General features: G+C 42.9%; 1 protein-coding gene across 1 annotated transcript; it reads left to right on the forward strand.

The window, feature by feature from the left end:
• The first annotated feature begins 6001 nt into the window (after nt 1-6001).
• LOC104027167 (glutathione S-transferase A4) lies at nt 6002-16109 on the forward strand. The gene is made up of 6 exons (XM_075706885.1): nt 6002-6088; nt 7364-7415; nt 10929-11061; nt 11414-11555; nt 12520-12651; nt 15987-16109. The coding sequence occupies exons 1-6, from the start codon at nt 6002-6004 to the stop codon at nt 16107-16109; spliced, it is 669 nt and encodes a 222-aa protein (XP_075563000.1).
• Nucleotides 16110-16421: the final 312 nt, after the last annotated feature.

Consider the following 16421-nt stretch of genomic DNA (forward strand, 5'->3'; position numbering starts at 1 on the left):
TGTTCAGCAAATCCAAAAAGCATCAGAACACTTTGCTTGACCACTCATCCCTGAGCCTCAAATCAGAGACCTCTTCCTCCCCTTCTTCTTTGCCATCAAGCCTATTGCTGCCGTTGTCAGCATTTGAGACTGCAGAAAGGACAAGGAGGCAATAGTTACTTGCATGCTCTTCTGCGGTTACCGTTCCTGAACCAACTCTTGCACTCAGGTACATGCTGATATCAAAGACCTCAAGAGCAGGAATAGATTCATCTTGATTCAATACTGCCATCATGGGCAGGTATGAACAAATGCTCCTTTCTTACTCAGCTATCCCTTCCTGCATGTGTCGCACTCCTACTGTAGCCTCATCTACATTAGTGGTTTAAGCATACGGGGACCATTGGCTGGCACTGCTGCCAGCTAGCGTGGTACAGCATGCACTTACACCATGCTCCTAGCTCCCAAAATAGGGTGCCGTACCCACGCTGCCTGCTGGGAACTGTTCTGGGCCTATGCTGGACTTCCAACCTATACTTGGGAATTTTCCGGGAGGTGGTAACTGGGTTTGACATAGAAACAATACATAAGCATATATTTAATGCTGTGCTTTATTCACTAAATGATGAACCAGAGAGAGATAGAATTAGGCAAAGTGTAAAGAATCACCATACAGTTGTTTTTTGTTGACACCATCAACCTTTGAAGCACATAAATTACAAATTTGCAAGAAACCTCTAGTGGAAGTGCATCCTCTAGAAGAGACTGCCAGCAATTGCCAGGCAGAGAAACCATAACAAAACTCCAACTGTGAGGGAAAAAGAAAGTAAAAACTCTGGGGGGATTTCCTCGAGAGAGTTACCTAGAGATTTTCATCCTGACAGTCCCCATCTTGAAGTGCTGTGTTAGTACAGCCATGACTTTAGACTGATAGATACAATTTTGATAACAGCGTGGGTTCTGTGAACAGATCTTCAGATTAGCTGTACTGACATCTGCTGCAGGGGTGTAAAGTGATGCCCAGCATCACATGTGGGTCTATGCTAGAGGTGAGAACCTGATCTTCAGCACCCAAATCCCATTTCCCATCTGCTATACCATCCTTGTGTCTGTTCACATCCACTTTCAGTTTTAGTATTTTCACCTGAAATGTAGATAGCAAAGCTGAAGCAGTTACTTTTCATGGAAACGGGGTAGGAAAATCATAGTTTATTTCATCTCCGAGTATTAGCCATGTACACTCACTTTCCAAAATTAATACTATTGCCTTAAGACACAGGGTGAGTTGTGACATAAACTGCTCATCTATTTTTTACACCAAGTTATCACTACGTAAGTTTGATACTGGCAAACTGTATTTCAAAATAAGTGAGCATTGTTATTCCGTACTTTGTGTATCTTTTCTGTGCCATAAAGCACTGCAAATAAAAAGCTGGGTTACTCTTAAATAGTGAAATAAGCCTAGAAACTTCAGTGGTTAGTCTTTAAATACCCTAAATATGACCCAGAAAAATCTATAATTTTCTCAGTGTTTTAAAGTGTCTCACCCTTGTATTTGGGTAAAACGCTCCAATAATTCCAAGAGAGCAGTTTGAGTAGATGGCTACCACAGAAACTATGAGGCTACCTACACGGTATAGTCAAATCAGCAAACTGAAAAAGAAAGACAGTCTCTGCCTTGGATGGCAATTTCCAGAGACTTACGTCTTTAAGCTGGGTAGTGCCAGCTTAATAGCAATGGGAGATTTTCTCTCTAATTGGGTATGGCTGGAAACTCCCACAAGCTCCAAAGTTTAAACACCCCTGGGGAGCCTGCCTGTCCTGGGTGGAGGCTGAGTTAAGGTTAGAAGGTAAGTACTTAACTTACAAATTCCTGTTTCTTAAAGCATTTGAGCAACTATTTACAGTGAAGCTACTTCCAAATCTGTTAGGGCGTCTGCTGCGATAGTGTAAATTCTCTGCTCTCTGCAGTTTGTGTGCCAGGTAAACTAAGCATGGCTCTATAGTTACCACCTGGAGGCTGCAGGAGAGAAAGAGAAAGGAAGAGAAAGCCATTTTTTAACCAGGAAATTAATCAGTTCAGAGCTGAGCAAGGCAGCTGTGAAACTAATGAGGGGACAAAGTGTGGGAAAGCAAAGGTGAGCGGGAGAACACGGTGCAAGCCTCCAGCGCTGTGGCGGTTTCTTCTGGGTTTGAGCAGGAAAGCTGGCACATTTGGTAGGCTGGACTCTGCTCCCAGCTCCTGGGCTAAAGGGCACTTCACACTGAGTGCAGATAAAGCTGTTTCTGAAAGCTTGTCCCCTCTTAAATGGTTCTTACATGGCTGAGAAGCATCCTCAGAGAAATTTGGGACAAGCATGTCATTAAGGCTCACTAGGAAATAGGATGGAAATATGGAGTTTAGACAAAGGCAGTAAAAACATTTGTACACAGACAAATTTTGTGTTGAGGTCTTTGCTAAATATTAATTAAGGCTAAAGCTAGTGCATGCAAGATGTGGTTACTTATTTGGCTGCAGCATAAATTCCTGGCATGAACCAATTCTTCAGCAGTGTCTGGGCTGGTGCAGCACTCCCAAAATGCCCTGGATGGTCACGCATCTTTGCTCTGGGAATCAGGTATTGCTTAGGTAAAACAGGAAGGTTTTCGATATCTGCTCTCTATATTCCCTGGGAGTCTCTGGTCGCTTGTACCTTTTGCAAGAGTCAATTTCTTCAGCACGAACAGTCAAATATATCTTTTCAAGAGCAGGCAACAGCAGGTTGGACCACTGGACTGCTTGTAAGCCTGGTGGTTTGTATGGCTGTCATGCTGTGGCTTTAGCAGCAATATCTGTTAGACTATTTCTTATCTCTTCTTTTGTCTTCCACTGGTATGGGATGGCTGATGAACAATAGCAAGTTTCTCTGGCAATTGTATAGCTTTTAACAGGTCATTAATTTGTGGAGCATTTGATATTTTACTTCCACTAGAAGTTATAAACCCACACAGCTTCCGTAACTGCCCAGTGGCACGGCATAGCCCAAATGCATGTTGAGAATCAGCATAGAATCACAGAATCGTTTAGGTTGGAAAAGACCTTTAGGATCATCCGGTCCAACCATTAACCTAACACTGCCAAGTCTAATACAAGTATTTACAATCTTTGTCTAGCTGATAGACTGTTGTTAATGTAATATAAGGCTGCTTGTGCACTCAGCTTCAGACTGAGTGGTGAAGCCTCCACTACCTCATTCATAGTAGTTACTGAATAGCCCGTAACCCAGTTGCGGCTCATATAACAAGGACCTGCCAACAAAATCAGGATTTAGAAATGGCACGTCTGTTAAATCTGCTTGAGTCTTTTTGTCTTCATGGGTGGTTACTACACAGTCATGATGTGGAGTTCCTCCCCCAGGTGAAGGGAGTAGAGTCGCAGGGTTCAGCATGTTAGTTACCATCCCAGAGGCTATTCCTTGCCCTTATTGTACAAACAAGGTAAATGGTTTACTGTAGTCTGGCAGTCCCAGGGCAGGTGCAGCTTGCTTCAAAAGCTTGAATGTCTTTACCTTGTCTGTTGTCCAGTGAATGGGTTCTCCAGCATCTTGAGCAATAATCAGTACCAGGGGTTTTGCCATTTCCTCAAAAGCAGCTATCCAGGGGTGGCAGAATCCTACAGCTCCTAAAAACACTTGTGTTTGGTTTTAGTAACTGGTCAGGGAAGATTTTGAATGGTTTTAATATGGTTTTCAGAAAAATGCTGCTCCTCTTTTTGGATAATGTAACCCAGATATTCTAAACTTCTCTTATAAAAATTGCAACTTATGTGGAGAGGGCCATTGGGCCTCTACAGCTAAGGCAAACAGTAAGGAACAGGTACCAGCTATACAAGATTCCTTGGCTACTAATAAATCATCAACATATTGTATCAAAAAGGATCAATTTTTTTTTTAAACACAACATCCTGCAAATCTTTTACTAAAATTTTAGAAAAATAGTGGAGGATTGCATGAAGTCCTGAGGGAGCCTTGTCTATGTTAGCTGTACCTTTCCCCAAATAAATGCAAAAAGGAATTGAGAGTCTGGATGAATAGGTATACTGATTTAAGGTAGAAAAAGTTGCCCCATCTCCAGTAAGTCAAGGGTTGTATCTGCCCACCTTTAGGGAATCTCAAGTGTCAGTAGACACATTGGAATGGGCAACTAAGCTGAGCTCTCAGGGCAAGGCTCAGGTCCAGACCCGGGCACCAAAACATAGCTGTCTGTATGTGAGCTACATGTGTCAGGTCCCTGTAGAGTCAATGGAAATACATTCAGTGGATCTAAAGATTGAGGAGACTTTACCAAAACCGAGGGTTTTTTCTGTGTCAGAAGCTTAAGACAATTAAAATCCACTTACGGCTGACAGAGTTATTCTCAATTAAAACAAACAAAAAAAGAAGCTGATGACAGGTTTTTATTCTCCATTTGTTATTGTTCTCGCATAATTTAATACCATATAGAATTTCTTGTTCATGTAAAATGACACCCAAGACTTCTCACTCCCTCTGTTTTTGTTTTGCAAACAACAGATAAATTTTCCAAGAGGATTAAGCTTTAATATTCTTGGTATTGCAGTCTTTGGCTTTTTTAGTTAAAGCAAAAGTCTTATTTGCTCTGAGTGTCTGCATGTTACAAGTTGGGGCAATCTCTGTTGAAATGATATTGATGCAACGTATCTGAGAAGTATGATAATGAAAAAGGCACTAGTTAGCTGTTGTGAACTACATAGATAAGCTGCACTGCCATATAGCAAAAGCTAGTCACACAACATGCAGAAACTAATAAAACCACTGTCTTAGAGGCAAAACGTTGTAATTAGCAACAGCTATTTGCACTTTAAAAATGGAGGTGATCATTTTTTTCTTTATGTGTATTTGGCTTATACTGTCTAAATTACCCAAAATATCGCTGTTTATTGTAGTAACGTGACTTAGCTCTTACCAGAATTGCTCAAGGGAGAACTCTTCATCTAGTTGTTCTTTAAAATTAAGTTTTCGCACAGTATGTTCCAAATGTACTTTAAGTACACTTACAAAGCACTGTGACTTGAGGAAAACACATCACTAGAGCATACTGAACCTGACTTGAAAAGGAAACGTAATGTGGATGCAAAGTGCGACAGATTTAATACAGCCACTTTGGCTTTTAGCTATGAGAAAACTGGGGTCATCTGTAAAATTACTTTTTTAAATCAGGCACTCTACTCTTTGGTTTCTGAGCCATTAGGACACGATTAGGATACTTATCTTTAAGACTTTTTGCCTCCCAATCATTAGTGTATGATACTAACATCTTTGTGAAGGGGGAATGCTACTCCCATTTGTTAGTAATTAGGGCGATTCAGCATAAAGAAATTAAGGCCTGGATTTGCAAACACTTACACTTGAGTGGCAGCACTAGTCCAGCTGGTTGTCCCTACGTATGGAACCACTCAACACAGACGCGCTGTCTCTGCCACACAGTCTATTGCTCGTGGTGCAGAGAGAGGTGCTGTTACAGTGAGCTTCAGACAGCCTCCAATCTGCCAGTCCCCGGGGCACCCGGGTCCCCCCTGCCCTGGGGGATACTTCTGGGAGCACCTGAAGCCAGTGCAGCCAGGTTCCAGACCTGGCTTTGACAAGTGAATAACTTCCCTGAGGATGTGGTGAGATTTTCAGCGGCTTTGTATAGTTGTCTTAAAATGCAGCAAGGTTCCCCCTGTAGCTCAGGACTTGTACCACTTGTTTAAACATGTCTGTGTTTGCTTATAATCATAAAAAACCCTCCCTAGTAGCACTGGGGAAGGCTTTACAGATTTGCACATCTTTCCTTTCCTAGCACAGGCTGTGTGATGTCACTGGTCCGTCTCTCCTTTTATGTTTTAAACCAGGTGCAGTGCAATTCCAACAGGCATAGTGAGAATAAAAGGCTCCTCCTCTCTGCAAAGTAATGGTACCTACACCAGTTTTATGAGACACTGTTTTCTGCTTAATGTTTTTCAGGGAACCAGGAGCTCAGAAGCATGTCGGGGAAGCCCAGGCTTACCTACTGTAATGGAAGGGGGCGAATGGAGCCCGTACGATGGCTGTTGGCTGCAGCTGGTGTGGAGGTTAGTGGGTACTTGGTACAGTGTTCCAGACTGGTGTTGTCAGCTGGCCTCAGTAAGGAAAAATTTAACATGCACATGGAGGATAAACAGCTGCAAGGGGGTGGCTAAATTCATTTGGCCAGTGGCACTGCATGTTTGTAACTACCCTGTTCTGTGGTTAATAGTTTGGGTGCAAACTCGATGGAGCTTGGAGTTTTATAGAGCTGGTATCAGTCCCCTGAAGTAATTAATCATAATGGATCAAAATGGGGATTTATTTAAAAGCACTTAATAAATCTCAGTTTTCCAGCTGTGCAAAGTCTCTTAACTCAGTAGTGTGATTTAGCCCCAGCCAGCAACTAAGCACCACGCAGCTGCTCACTCCCCCTGCCCCGATGGAATGGGGGAGAGAATTGGAGGAGTAAGAGTGAGAAACACTCCTGGGCTGAGATAAGAACAGTTTAATAATTGAAATAAAGTAAAATAGTAATGATAATAGTAACAATATAATAATAACAGTATACAAAGCAAGTGATGCACAATGCAATTGCTCACCACCCACCGACCGATACCCAGACAGTTCCCAAGCAGCGATCACTGCTCCCCGGCCCACCCCACCCCACCCCAGTTTCTATACTGAGCATGACGTCACATGGTATAGAATAGCCCTTTGGTCAGTTTGGATCAACTCTCCTGGCTGTGCCCCCTCCCAGTTTCTTGTGCACCTGGCAGAGCATGGGAAGCTGGAAAGTCCTTGACTGGCATAAGCAGTACTTAGCAACAACTAAACCATCAGTGTGTTATCAACATTCTTCTCCTACTAAATCCAAACCACAGCACTATGCCAGCTACTAGGAAGAAAATTAACTCTATTCCAGCTGAAACCAGGACACTCAGTCTTGCTGAGTTTGCAGTTACAATGTGTATAAACAAGAGAGTATTGTTGACTTGCATGCCCTGGAGTTAGGCTAGAAATAGTTCATTTACTTTGTGCTTCCCTTGGTACTGGCTGCAACCTGTCTTTCTCCTGCAGATGTCTATACTCTTTTTCTACCCCACTAAGGTTACTTCTGCATCAGTGCAGTGAGGCAGAAGTGGCCAGGCCCTTCTGCTCCTCCCCAGCTCTGAGGGTGGGTGGGGGATCCTCAGGACACCTGCAGCCAAAGAGCACAGCTGAAGATCCCACTCATTATCTTTTGCTTGGTTGGGTTGTTCTGTGCATGGTTATGTGCAGTCACTTACACTGGTGTATTTCAACCTTTTTCTTCTGTATTTCTCGTCTCTCTCCTTTTCCAGTTTGAAGAAATTTTTTTGGAAACAAGAGAGCAGTATGAAAAGTTAATCAAAGGTAAGAATCTGACACCTGAGGCTTCGTCCTTTAAAAAAATTCCTCTAATTTAGCTAAATTTGTAGTTTAACATTAGTTTATTTAATCCAGTGCAAACATCTAGGTGCACACCTAGAATACTGAAATACTAGTTTTGAATAACCTGTTCTTTCCAGTGCCAAACAACTCCTTCAAGCTAAATGCCATAGCTTCTGTGACTATGTTTATCGTAGTACATTAAACAGGGGTAGCAAACATTCCTATGTAATGCAAGTTAATTACCTATGCTGTTGAGCTGTTAGCATGGCTCCTGGCACACTTCTGGTCCAGGGCAAATAGCACTCCCTGAAGCAGTTCCTTAGGCATCATTTGGGAGTTGTCCCAGGCCAGGGGCCATTTCCAAGATGTCATTTAGATGTGACCACCATGCTCTATAGGCAGAGAGAGCTGAATAGAGCGAATGTGGCCAGTCTGTGCCAGCTGGCCTGAGCTGTTGCTGAGTTGGCTAGTAGAGATGTACCTGTATGTTGGTTCTGAACCTCAGTGAGATAAGGCTCTAAATGAAAGGCTGGCATGGCACCAAAACACCCAGGAAAGCCACTTTTCCTTTGTGCTAGGCTCTGTATGAACACACTAGTGACAGTCCTAAGGAGGATAAGCCTGAGCCATGAAGCTTCCCCCAGCTGAAAAACAGGGAGCCAGCAGGGAGACCTGCAGAAAGTCCGACGTGGTCAAAGCAGCAAGCCACAAAGGCTTCATGTCAACCTTGGGAGTCAGACCAGTTCCCAAACACCAGTGCATACCCCCAGCCACTGCCCTGCATATTTGGCCAGATGAAACCCAGCAGTCACCCTGGAAGGAGAAGACCTTGTTGCCGGGGTGGGGAAGGAGTGGGACTGTGAGGAGCTCTACAGAGTGCACCTGCACGGCAGTTTTCGGGCTGCCCAAGACATGCAAGAGAAACCTCACAGCATGCTGAGCTTGATAAGACATACCAGGAGACTTGGAAGAGGACTTGGCTGCATTCTGGCTGCCTGCTCAGAAAGGAGAAGCTGTGTTTATAGTTTTCCTGTGAGAATTTCTTTAATGAACAAAAATAAAAAAGAAGCAGTAACTAGAAGATCAGGATTAAAGTTGCAGGTCCAGCTGGCTGCGAATCCGATTACGTGGGTGTAAAGACACCAGTTATAGCTCTAAATATGATAGCTCAGGTACTGAAAGCCCAAATCTGAATTTGCTTCACAGGACTAATAATCCAGACAGCATCCAAGCTTATCCATATCCAGAGAGAAGAATTAAGTGGTGATCAAAAGGATAGGAAAGTTTTATAAAGATCAAGGGCTTTTACGTATATATATATTGAGCTTAAGGGGGTGAGAACACAAAGAAAAGGGTGGGCTTTTATCCAGTGCTTTGAAGAAAGACAAATTAGTTGGCCATCCTGATAAAGGGACCTCTGGAATGCTGCCATTCCATGCAGGGCAGGAATGAACACAAATTCCCCACGTTACCTCTCTCTGTAATTTTTTCTGTCCCTACCAACATACTTTTCACCAGGGTATCCTGTGTTTAGACGCCACCACATTGTTAGAACGGTCCAGGCATGACTTTGGCCCATGCCAGCTGATGATCTTCTGAGCAATGCCCCAGCAGTGTCCAGGATGAAGCCTGGGCCAGGGGCAGTTCCCAACAGGCAGCTTGCAGACGGACAGCTGTTTTGGAGGCCAAGAGAGTTAAATAGCATCGGCCTGGCATAGCAACAGCCTGGCCAGACCTTTTACGTGCTGGCCTGAGACACAGCTATCTTGGTTCAATCTGTGCAGCCACAGGTTCCCCAAGCCGCTACCTGGATATCAAGAAGCTCTGCTGGTCTGTGACAAATAGTAGGTCTAGATGTTTGGTTTTTAGTGTATGTGGAGCATACACTAAAGTGCTTCAGACAGCACAATGCAATCTGCAAAACAATTGGCAAACCGCTTTTAATCCTGCATATATATTCTATGCAGTGGCTATGTGAAGTGGTTCTCACCACAAAGCAAGGAGAAGCAGTCTGCTACTGGCCATAAGAGAGAAATCCCTCTTTTCTGCAGATAAAGAACAAACCATGCATTCAGTTCACTCACATTTGCTGCATCACACTTCTTGTCAAGGGCGAGAAAGTCAGATTTTATTTTTCACTTTGTGCATTTTTCTGCTGAAAAATATCCTTGCAGAGCTCTTAGTTTTCCTATTCTCCTGTGTTTCTGCTAGACAGATACCAAGTAATATTTTTTTCCTTAAGCTGCAGAGGTGTGTTCTGGAAAGACATGAAAACACAATCTTTCTGTGAACGTTTAGAAGAAACAAACAGGCTATTCATTGCTGCAGACAGAACTATTCTTTGAATTTAAACTGTAAATTAATAATATAGAATGAGTGAAGAATGCTTATTCTAGGCTAGCAAAATATTTTAATAGCTCTGTGGAGAAAAAAGCAAATGTGACTGTTAAAATGAACTCTTATACCTGAAAGAAGGATGCAAATGAACAGATTAAAATTGAGCAATTAAAATAAATGATTAACTTTGAGCAATGCAAAGTGGCAGCTGCCTAGTTAGATTTGAAGTTTTGCTGTGATTTTAACAGGGCGGGATTGTTCTCTGGGTGCCCTTAATGTGTAAGTGGAGGAGGGAGTATCTCCAAAGACAGTGAATTAGTCCAGCAGAAAACTGGTCTGGAAAAGACTGACTTAGCTATGCTGAATCTCTATGTCAGCTTAGCACTCAGAGCCGCCTCACTGAAGGCTCAGACAAATGCTTCTACCAGCACCAGAAGAAAATGGGACTACAAAGGCAGGAAGGGATTGTGGTGGTGTATCTAAATAGGCTTAAATTGTGGAATGCCACTGAGGATAGCCCTGTAATGAAAATCTATGGGAACACTCAAACTCTTGTCCCTGGAGTGACTGTGTAAAACTTATTTAAACAGCAACGGCTGTCACAGTCCCTGCCTTTAACTCTGTAGCTTCACGGTGCTTAAAGTGGCCTGACCTCTTCCTTTACCCCAGTAGCTCAATCTTGCTGCGGTACTACCCCTTTCATAATTTCTACTCGTGTATATGTCCCTGCCTGGGAACTGATCTGCATTCAAAATAATTAGATTTTTTTTTTTAAGTTCAGATTTAACACAGATCTTTATTATTCTCCGTTCCCTTGGGTTGAAAGTGCTGGTTCAGGCTTTTCCTGCCAGCATGAGGCAGGGTGCAGAAGTGCAAAGGAGGAGGTGCTGCCAGCTCCCATCAGCCAGTGAAGCTCTGGCAACGCTGTAAAGCAAGGGGCCCAGCTGCACTGTGGTGACCTAGCTATAAAACTGTGATGCAGATTAGTCAATATTTGATCTTTCCCACAATGTTGGTTTACTGCATGGAGTTTTACAGGGAGAGCAAGACATCAATGATCTCCTACACTGCAAAAGAAATGTGCTCAGTCTCTCACTTTCCTGTAAAGCTAGGAGTCTAGGAGGAGCTAACAAGCTTTCCCTCAACTTTTCACCCTAGATGGAGTCCTGATGTTCCAGCAAGTGCCCCTGGTTGAGATCGATGGGATGAAGATGGTGCAGACCAGAGCCATCCTCAGCTACATAGCAGGGAAATACAATCTCTATGGGAAAGACTTGAAGGAGAGAGCCCTGTACCGTAACACCTCCTTTCACTTAATGAGCAATCTGTTATTTGATAGCTGCATTATATATAACAAATTCAATCCTGTAAATCCAATGGAAAAGCATGAGAAAGGCTAACACAATAAAAAGAAAGGACTCTAGCCTTTGCTTAGGTTTTAACCACTACTTCTAAAATGCTGCTGAACAGAAACAGGCTTTTAGTCCTTTTAAAAAATATTTACCTTTAGTTTATGTTTAGTTTTGGCTGTGAAAATTGGTGCTATGATGGTGATATAAAATTCCTGTAAGTTCCCTGAGTTAATTGGAAAACAGATGCAATAACTTCTGTGCTCTTTTCTACTGTCTTCCCCCCACCAATAGGATTGACATGTATGTGGAAGGAATAACAGATCTGATGCAAATGATTTTGATGTTTCCTTTCTCTCCACCTGAGGCAAAGGAGAAAAATCTTGACTCAATTAAGGAGAGGGCAACTAACAGGTACTTCCCAGTCTTTGAAAAGGTAAGTGACAGTGAGGGTGTGTCTATAAAACTTGTATTTACAATTATCAAGAAGTTTCCCCAAAATAAGAACATTTGTAGTGCAGGTCAGTTCCAAATCGTCAGCTCTCTTGGCTTTCTCTCAAAGGGGAAATACAGCAGCATGTTTTCTCTATTTGTTGCCTTGTGTTGTCAGGGCTGTAGTATTTGAACATCTATGAAGCAAACAAAGCAGTATGTTCTCAGCTATACAACAAAACTTTTTTCCAGCTTTCTGTTGGAACATTTTCATTAGAAGAGTGCAAAAATCCCTTGCAAATAAATCAGGTAGAGATAGTAGAAGTACTTTAGTAAAACAACAGTCATAGATTTCTGCACATCCCACTTTCAAACACAACAAACCAAACCCATATGACTCAGGCATCTGGCAACTTTTCTGACTTCTGTAACATTCATCTAGTTTTGATGGACAACAATAATAAAGGCTGAACATCCTAGAAGTTCTTATGACTATAATAACTTATTCCCAAAGGCAGGGATTTTCTTTGGTTAGCTATTGTAATTCTGCATTTCTAAGTTTGCTTCATGGTATCAACACTGGACATAACTTTAAATGAAATACCTAAATGGCAAATGGCAATTTTATACATTCTCCAAGTTACTTTTTAGTTCCTCCATCATCCCTGTTTCTAATTCTATGACTGTTACTAGTCTACTGCAGTGTGTGGTTTTGTCCCTGTTCCCAGTGACTATCATAATTCATCATTAGTGAGTGACCAAAGTTTGTAGTCTGTGTACTACAAGAGTTCAGATTTTTTTCCCAACAATAATGAAGTGATTTAGGCTCACAGCTTCCAGCTGAAAACTCCACCCTGAAATTTCAGATACAATCGCTGTTCAGCTCTACAGCTGTGCTGTGAGGCTTAGCTGCCAGGCATCCTATGCTCAGTTCTCATCTGCAGCCCACATTCTCTTGTATTCTACAGGTTTTGAAACAACATGGTCAAGAGTTTCTCGTGGGCAACAAATTCAGCTGGGCAGATGTTCAGCTAATTGAAGCCATTTTAGCAGTGGAGGAGAAAATACCTGCTGTGCTGTCAGAATTTCCTCAGTTGCAGGTAATTTTGTTATTGAGCATGCCCGAATTCAGGAGCTAAAGGGCAATCCTGAAGTGATCATCTCTCCATGCTATGTAAATTAGGAGTGTGGGCTCTTCAAGGAACTGTCATTATCATATGTTTGTTTAACATCAAGCACAAGAGGGAATGATCTGGTTTGTTGTAAGACACTGTGCTCCTGATTAACCCTGTTCAGGTATGCCTATCCCTCTGAGTGGTCTATGCCTCCTCAATAGAAATAAATTAATGTTATCCCAAGGGAATTGCTGATCTAAGCTGCCCTGTTTTCATTTTCCTGCTTCCTGCCGGTAGATGCTATCTAATACCAGATAAAAAATTAAGTCTGTGATACAGGCTGATATGTTAGAATAAGGTATGGTGTTGTCCTGGTTTTGGCTGGGATAGAGTTAATTTTCTTCCTAGTAGCTGGCATAGTGCTGTGGTTTGGATTTAGGATGAGAAGAATGTTGGTAACACACTGATGGTTTTAGTTGTTGCTAAGTACTGCTTATGCTAGTCAAGGACTTTGCAGCTTCCCATGCTCTGCCAGGGGCACAAGAAACTGGGAGGGGGCACAGCCAGGACAGCTGACCCAAACTGACCAAAGGGCTATTCCATACCATATGGTGTCATGCTCAGTATAGAAACTGGGGGGGGTTGGCTGGGGGACAGCAATTGCTGCTCAGGGACTGTCTGGGTATCGGTCAGTGGGTGGTGAGCAATTGCATTGTGCATCACTTGCTTTGTATATTATTATTATTATATTGTTATTATCATTACTATTTTACTTTATTTCAATTATTAAACTGTTCTTATCTCACCCCAGAAGTGTTTCTCACTCTTACTCCTCCAATTCTCTCCCCCATCCCATTGGGGCAGGGGGAGTGAGCAAGCAGCTGTGTGGTGCTTAGTTGCTGGCTGGGGCTAAACCATGACAGGTGTGCCATTTTCTGTACTGGCTGGTATTACAAGTTTGGGATCCCACAATTTTGGGAACCTCACTTCACTTCTGCCTTCTACCATACAACTAGGAACTCAAGCCTTAGCATTAAGCCGCAGTTTTCTTTCAATAATCAACTAGATACAATCCAGGATGAATTCTCTGCCTTTGTGCCATGTACAAAGTCTGAAACCAAGCAGAAGTGAGGCACTTCTGCTGTGAGACTGGATCAGAAATCAGAAGCCTCCAGGCATGCAGCACACTATAGTGCACAGTGCATGGGCAAGCCTGGGGTGTGACCTGCAGGAGTCATTAAGAGTTGAGATGCAGGGGACCCAAGTAGTCTGTGGCTGGAAGAAAGCAGATAGTGTTCAGTAGTCCTCCCATGTGCCTGTAATCATGGTAATAAAGCAGTGTAGGCAATGCAAATTTGGGTTGAGGGTGCAAGGCTTGAGGTTGTGCTTCTTTGTGCTTACAAACTGTTAATTTGAGGGGTGCACTCAAAGAGTTTGGCTTTATTCCAATTAACAAAAGAAACAGTTCAGCATCAGACCATCACAGTTAGGTTTTCTACTAGGAACTGATGAGGAAAAGGGCTTTGATTTTTTTTTTTTTAAGTTTTTTTTTTTAATGTTATTTTTAAATCTCAACCCCAACACTTTAAGCCTGAATTTAGTGTGACAGAATGAGGCTCTTCGGCCACAAAGTGGGCAGTGACGTGTCAGATTTTATCCCATATGCAGTTTTGCAGCCTCAGGTAATTCTTGCCTCTAGCTCCTGTCTTCTAGCAAAAGATCTTAGACACTAGGCATGGGCACAGTTCTGTTGAAGCCGTGCCTTGAATTATGGAGAGATTCCTTCATGGCCAGAAGGGAAAAGTTGCTAAAATTGGTCGTTACTTATTTCACAGTTTTTACTTTTCTTGCTCCTTCTTGTATTGCCCCCTTATCCTTCCAGTGTCTATAAGGAAGAGGAAATTATGTTCATACATCTGCCAGCATGGACTGTCTGTTGCTCTTGAAGCTCCTCTCCCTTAGCCCCATTGTTAGAAGAGGTTCTTGTGTATCTACTATTGCTCAGCTAACCGTGGGGTCTCCAGCTGCTTGCAATCTGCATCAGTGAGTCCTCCCTGACTGTCTGTACAATGAGATGACTCGGGATCCTTGACTCAGTTGCCTTAACGCAGGCATGCCTTGCTACCTGAGATGCCCAACTCTTCCCTAGTCCTAGTCTTGGCCTCCAGCCCCTGCTCCAGAAGGGAATAGGTCTCCCTGAGGGGCTGTGTTATATCTGCCAGCCCTATGTAGATATTTTGGCTACCCTAGGCTACCGCACAGTACAAGAAGCCTCTACTGGAAAACGGAGTTGAGCCAAGGATGTCTCCAGCCATTTCACCTTCACCCATGCAATCCTGGAAATGCTGGGACAGTGGAACAACAGTGGCCATGTGTTGTGGTTTAGCCCCAGCCAGCAACTAAGCACCACGCAGCCACTCGCTCACTCCCCCTACCCCGATGGGATGGGGGAGAGAATCGGAGGAGTAAGAGTGAGAAACACTCCTGGGTTGAGATAAGAACAGTTTAATAATTGAAATAAAGTAAAATAGTAATAACAATATTATAATAATAGTAATAATAATATACAAAGCAAGTGATGCACAATGCAATTGCTCACCACCCACTGACCGATACTCAGACAGTCCCTGAGCAGCAATTGCTGTCCCCCAGCCAACCCCCCCCAGTTTCTATACTGAGCATGACACCATATGGTATGGAATAGCCCTTTGGTCAGTTTGGGTCAGCTGTCCTGGCTGTGCCCCCTCCCAGTTTCTTGTGCACCTGGCAGAGCATGGGAAGCTGCAAAGTCCTTGACTAGCATAAGCAGTACTCAGCAACAACTAAAACCATCAGTGTGTTACCAACATTCTTCTCATCCTAAATCCAAACCACAGCACTATGCCAGCTACTAGGAAGAAAATTAACTCTATCCCAGCCAAAACCAGGACACCATGCTAGATGCAAACAGAGCTCAGATACTTACATAATGTAGTAAAAATGGAAATCATGTTAACATATATTGTGGTTTACACAGTAGTTTTCACCACCAGAACCAGCAAAGAAAAGAAAAAGATCATGAGCTGGGTTAGTGTATTTGTGCCTTCAAAACTATCCCCTGGTGCTCCTGGATATTGAACTTTTGGTTAAGAACAGGCTTTTTGGAGCAGCTGGCTCCTTCTCCTGTTGGATAGAAAGAGGCAGTGTAGATGGCACAAGGACTGAATGAATGTTGGGATCTCTTCTAGCAGTAGGGGGAAGCAGTTGTTCTGTGCAAGGAGCACTGTTTGCTACTGGAGTAGCTGGAACTTCTCTCTTATTCTGTTGTTTTTATTTTTTAGGCTTTTAAAATAAGAATGAGCAATATGCCTACAATTAAGAAGTTCCTGCAGCCTGGCAGCCTGAGGAAACCCCCACCAGATGAACATTACGTAGAAACTGTGTTGAAGATTTTTAAGAAATGAATGCCTTGCTACATTCAGTGACACTCAAAATACTGAAAAAAAAACCCCAACCCAAACCCCAACTCCCCCTGCCCCCCCGCCACCCCCACCCCCCCCCCCCGCAAAAAACCCCAAACCCCAGACCAAAGGAAGCAGGAAGCTCAGTAAATTAGTATCGTTGTAGTTAAAACCAATGGTAAAAAAAAACCCAAAAACCCAAAAAACACCAACCCAAAACAAACCAAAATAAAGCATTCTGATTACTCTGGCAATGTGACAACAGATTTGTCTTTATTGATAACAAATGCTTGGCAAAACATGAAAACAAAGGAA

The sequence above is a fragment of the Pelecanus crispus genome, chromosome 3, assembly GCF_030463565.1.
Source record: "Pelecanus crispus isolate bPelCri1 chromosome 3, bPelCri1.pri, whole genome shotgun sequence".
NCBI lineage: Eukaryota > Metazoa > Chordata > Aves > Pelecaniformes > Pelecanidae > Pelecanus > Pelecanus crispus.

Bases quoted from the DNA above. Each gene is read 5' to 3' on its own strand.
- LOC104027167 (XM_075706885.1), top strand. From the start codon at position 6,002: ATGTCGGGGAAGCCCAGGCTTACCTACTGTAATGGAAGGGGGCGAATG. The intron at 6,089-7,363 runs GTTAGTGGGTAC...CTCCTTTTCCAG, and splicing joins TGGCTGCAGCTGGTGTGGAG to TTTGAAGAAATTTTTTTGGA. The intron at 11,556-12,519 runs GTAAGTGACAGT...TGTATTCTACAG, and splicing joins ACTTCCCAGTCTTTGAAAAG to GTTTTGAAACAACATGGTCA.